The following is a 5,310-nucleotide window of genomic DNA, read 5'->3' as shown; positions in this document are numbered from 1 at the left end:
GCATTACTATTTTGGCTCAGACTTTCAAAGGCAAACGGTGAGACATTTACATAAGAATTGAAATCTGCCCTGCTGGGCTCACCTGATGTGTTAGCATACATTTGTGTGCTGCTCTTTTTTACTTTTTAGGAAATCCAGGATTTGATTTCCACATTTCAAGCATTTCATAAATATATAAAGAATCTGCTTGTCTTTTACCTTACACTAAGATTAGGGAGATTCATAACAGTGTGAGTACCAACACTTGATGTATTTAAAAGAAAAAAAAAACGTTTGGAGATTGTACATGTGCTGAAATTTCAAGGAACCAAACTTGACTCAGATGTCAGTTTGCACGTCCAGTCTGACTTACAGTTCCTTTTTAAGGAACAGGAACCAAATTTATTGGGTTTGTTAATTTATATGGCACTCCGACAACCTTTTTATCTACCAAAATGGTCTAGTATTAATTGTTTTTTTATTTAGCTCAAATAATAAAAAATGAATTTGATCAGATGACAGATTTTAGCTTAAAAAAAACTGGAAAAATACATTGTGATGTAAATGGAAATAAATGCACACAAACACAAAAATAAGTGTGTGAACACAACTGAAAAAGGTTGGGATAAACAAACTAAATAGTGATGAAGAAAACAGAACGTAAACATCCTAAAGAATGACCAAATCCATACAGGAAGTAAAAGTAAACACAAAAGATAAGCATAATACCTTTTCAAAATAATGCAGGAAACAAAAGACAAGCATAAAAAAAAACATAAATGAGAAAATGAATTTGAAAAAAATTAACATTATTCTACAGATTTTAAGTGGTCACAACAATTTAATAGCTTATGACCACCTAAAAATACTTTAAAATTAAGGTTTTCACTGCCAAAAGCCTACATAGATTTGACTATTTAACAACAGTAATTTAAACAAAAATAAAACAAACAAAGCAATTATTTTAATTAATAAAATGGAACATTTCTATAGAAAAGCTTTTGTTTCCAAAAAATGTAAAGAAATTGCATAATAAATGAATCAATTAATTGCAAGTTTGATTAGAATCAAAATACAAAGTTGTACAAAAAATAAGAGTAGCATCAATATTTTGACTATAGTCATTCAAATAACTGTTTTAAATTTTATGAAAATATTGTTCCACTGGAAGATGATTATTAGTGACAACTTCAATAAAACATTTAGTGCTTCAACAAATCAATGTCAAATTAAGGAAGAAGGGTGAAAAAAAAATGCTGTGACCCTTGTTGACCTCCCTTATGACTGCACACACACTTTGTACGGATATCTTGAGACCAAAAAATGAGTCAATTTACTGACAGCTAAAGCTGTAATTGGTTCATGTAACAGGTCACTGGTGCTGAGCACCCCAGCAGGGTCTGATCTGATGATCTTCTAATAAGAAGACTTCTCTTATGCCCATTGAGTCACAACTAATGTACATCTATACGATATATATATATATATATATATATATATATATATATATATATATATATACATACTTTTATTTTGAGAATCAAAACCGTTTTTGAAGTCTCTTGCAGTACAGAAAAATGTGTATTTTATGGAATAATTCTCTCTCTTCTAATATGAGGGTGCTTTCTTATGTTAATAAAAAAGGAGTTAAAGGCCACACTTTTTCCAAACTTGCACCTGTGAACATCTTGTTAAGCTGTATTATGGATTTATGAATGGTTCTAACATCCAACTCCAGGGATATGACATGAGTCTGACTCCGATGTCAATTAATTTCTGAGAGTTTCAGGCGGATATCGGAGCGGCGGGATAAAATCCCACACACGGAGAAACAGAGAAATACATTACAACCATTCATGTAAGAGATACATGAATGAGAAGCCATGAAAAAAACTAAGAATCTTATGTTAAATGTGGAAAGCCATGGCATCAAAGACAGATTGTCAAGCAGATTGTAACCAAATGTCATGCTGTAACTGAGTGAGGCAAAAAGAAGCAAAAAAGAAAAAAAAAAAAAACACTAAAAGGGAGAGATGAGAGGAAGTAAAGGGATAAACACAAAGCTTTCTGGAGCCAGTGAGTATTTATAGATCAGATATAGACAGAACCTCTGCCTGGCAGCAGCAGCGTGCGCCTTGTTGCTCCTGCTGATGTCTCACTACACATTCAACATGGCTATGACTCAGTGAGGAAAATTAGGAAGGGGATATATGATATTAGTGGCATAGAAGCAGATAAATGACCAAACACACAGACAGATGTGCAAGACTGACGCAGGTGTGTGCAGCCCACAAACAAACACAACTGTGCCATTTATGTGTCATTAAAGATGCTATAAATGAGAAACACTTAAAATTTTGTCAGCGCGCACTCCTCTCATTCCCTCGGTGTTCACACATTCTTTTCCGTGTGCACGCGCACGCGCGTCAGCCAGTGCCAGAGCTTGGAGGAGAAGAAGCGCGTTTCTTCCACTCAGCTCCTGGATGCCGAGAGGATCACAAAGCTCCACAGCGCGCCTCACTTTTTGCGTCTTGGCACCTCAACAATGAATTATTGACGGTAGTATTCTTGCAAACACTCTGCGTCAAGGGGGATGTTTATATATATAGTGTGTGTAAATATATTTTATTTTTCCTCACAAAAAGCGTTAACAATATCAACTGCTCACCACAGTTCCACATTCCAGCGCACACTGGGAATATGAAGGCGAAAAACCGCGACCAGAGCTTGTCGGACTCCAGAGAGCTGGACGGATCCTACGACCAGCTGACGGGTGAGTGAACCGGTGCCCAAAAAACAAAAAGAAAACAAAACACGGTTTGTTCAGCATGTCTGAAGGCGGGAAAAAGCTTCTATATGAACTGAAAAAAGGCTGGTCCGCTGAACTTCAGGTGGTTTTGGACTTCTATGGAGGAAAACAACAACAGAAATATAGAAGCGTTTTTAGGATTTGACAGTTAAACAAATCTTTTAATGTTTTCCTCCTTTGATTGTTTTATAAATAAAGGATGCACAAAATCAAATGTATAGAATCTTTTCCTCGCAGTGGCGCATGACATTGTGCATGACACGGCGTGCGTAATGATGTGAGTGAATTGATTCTGTCTCTGGGATTCTGCTGGCCGGGTTTAGCGATGGGAGACCAACCTTTTGGTGCGCACCTGTGCGTAATTTTGTGTCTGCGCTCTGACTCCAATGACCGCGTAAAGGATGTTCCGTCAGTGTGTGAGTGTGGACGTTTGCAGCGTCAGAGTTTATGCCTTTGTCACATTAAATGACAATAAAATGATCTTCTTTGTGGGTTTCTTTGTGACCCCTTCAGGTGTTTTCCTCCCTCGCGTAATTTAGTCTCATTAAGGCTCTCAGCGTCTGTCCATTAGAACAGAGGGATTGTTTTTCTGAGGAAGTTTTAGATATTAACAGATTTTATATCCAGAATTTTAAGGTGTGTTTGCATTTGCTGAGAAGGGCTTTGTCACATTCTCAATACATGTGAGGACTGGTGCTGTTTTAAGTTTGGTTTTCTCATCCAGTTGTGTGTTTTTGTTCAGTTGTGTTGTGCTTTCCTCCAGTCATGGCGCACCAGGTTTCCTTTCTAATCAGCTGTTTCAATTTCAGTTAATTGCACCTCAATTTGTTTAGGTCCTGGTGTTCAGTTCTTTGCCAGATCTGTATCTATAAATGCCACATCCTGGTCTGTTTTTTTTTGTTGTTATATTGTTATATATTTTGATTATTATTTTTTATTTGTTTTTCAAAGCAATTTTTTGTTTTTAAATATTGTCTTTCTGGAAAACTTTATCCTTGGGACCTGAATAATACTAAAGCGCTGAGACGAAGCTGAGGATGATGGGCAATGTAAAAAAGTGTGACTTGAAACATGACTAAAGTTAAAAAAAAAAAAAAAAAAAACTTAAAAAAAAGGGACTAATTCTTTCACTTTTGCTTTAAGGTCATAAATAAAACTGTCAGTGTGTGATAGGGAGGCATTGACAAAATCATCAAGATTTCATGCCGCAGCACAATTTATTTTATTTATTTGTGAATGTCATTGGTTTAAACATGAATGCAGACAGGCGTGCAGAATGGCCCTCTTTTTATATATCCCCGAGCAGCTGGCGACGCGATATGGATGGCAACTGTCCGGAGACATTTACGCATCCTCTAGTCAGAGCTGCTGCCGGCCGGCGATCCGCCCAACTGTTTCATAATGGCGTCATCCTGTCACTGGACTGCCGCTGCCTCAATAACGGTAACTGACCGATGTCAACGTTTAGAGAAAAATTGGTGACGTCATCCAGTAAAAGTGACGTCCAAAATCTAAGACACTACTTTTTCATAACTCTGTTTGGAGGGCTAAATGAAGGGGAAGAGAGGCGGGAATAATTTGGATTGGGCCTTACAGATGATAGGATGCCTTAACCCCAGCACCCTTACTTCTGACTTCTGATCCTAAGGTTCACTTCCCCACCTCAGCTGCAGTTCTTATGTCTTATATTCCTCAGATCTTTGAACAACTGAATTCTTAGTAAAACATAAAATGCTTAATATCAAGTAATTGGAAATCAAAAAAGTAATTGAAAAACAAGTACATGAAAAGGAAAACTAGTAATTATACCATGTATTAAAGATGTATACAAATTAAATCTGTATGAAAAAATTTGATAAATATATATGAAAAGCTTTTATGAAAATATATGTGAAGTTTTTATGACAATAGAATCTTACAGTTACTGAAAAATGTAAACTTTTTCAACCACCACGTGGCATGTAAAACTGGTGCCTCCTTGTGACAATTCCCACAGCACGACCAGCTGCTGAATTTGCTGAAAAACATGCATTTGGTTTGCCGTGTGGTGACATTTTGGGTCATGTGACTGTAGTCTTTAGTAGGGTGGATGCTGGCTCAGTTGGCTGGGTGTAGGACTGGTGTGCAGGGAACTCCAGGGTCTGAAATAAACTGAATCCATTGTGGGTACTATTAGACCCCTTATACTGCTGCCTAAGTGTGGGTCTCCCTATGCCAGTCCCTAGCCCAGATAAATCACAGAGTTGTGTCTGGAAAGTCATTTGGCATAAGCCACATTGTTTGGCCTCTCTGCCAATTGTGCGACTCAGTGAAAGCTGATTAGGAAATGCCAAAATGCGCACACACTCAATCTTAAATACGATGCTGACAAATCTGTCTAATGCAATAGTAAATGTAGTTCTATTTAATTTGTGAACCCCTTCAAGCTTCTTTGCAGCAGAGGTGGGGACTCGAGTCACATGACTTGGACTCGAGTCAGACTCGAGTCATGAATTTGACGACTTTAGACTCGACTTGGACTT

At 37.4% G+C, this 5,310-nt stretch overlaps 1 protein-coding gene across 6 annotated transcripts in view; it reads left to right on the top strand.

Moving 5' to 3' along the window:
• Positions 1-2,195: 2,195 nt before the first annotated feature.
• The window catches only part of LOC112161710 (Kv channel-interacting protein 2), a 102,616-nt gene continuing 99,501 nt past the window's right edge, over positions 2,196-5,310 (top strand). For 2 of the 6 annotated variants that reach the window (XM_024297089.2, XM_024297083.2), the window contains exons 1-2: positions 2,207-2,538; positions 2,653-2,752. In XM_024297089.2, coding sequence (XP_024152857.2) covers positions 2,218-2,538; positions 2,653-2,752 — 421 coding nt within the window. In that variant the 5' untranslated portion in view covers positions 2,207-2,217. The other 4 variants (XM_036215374.1, XM_024297084.2, XM_024297090.2 and 1 more) reach the window with 4 other exon arrangements.

This window comes from Oryzias melastigma, linkage group LG15 (assembly GCF_002922805.2).
Source record: "Oryzias melastigma strain HK-1 linkage group LG15, ASM292280v2, whole genome shotgun sequence".
Taxonomy (NCBI): Eukaryota; Metazoa; Chordata; class Actinopteri; order Beloniformes; family Adrianichthyidae; genus Oryzias; species Oryzias melastigma.
Note: the sequence above shows the minus strand (reverse complement) of the source record. Positions and strands in the feature narration are given on the sequence as shown.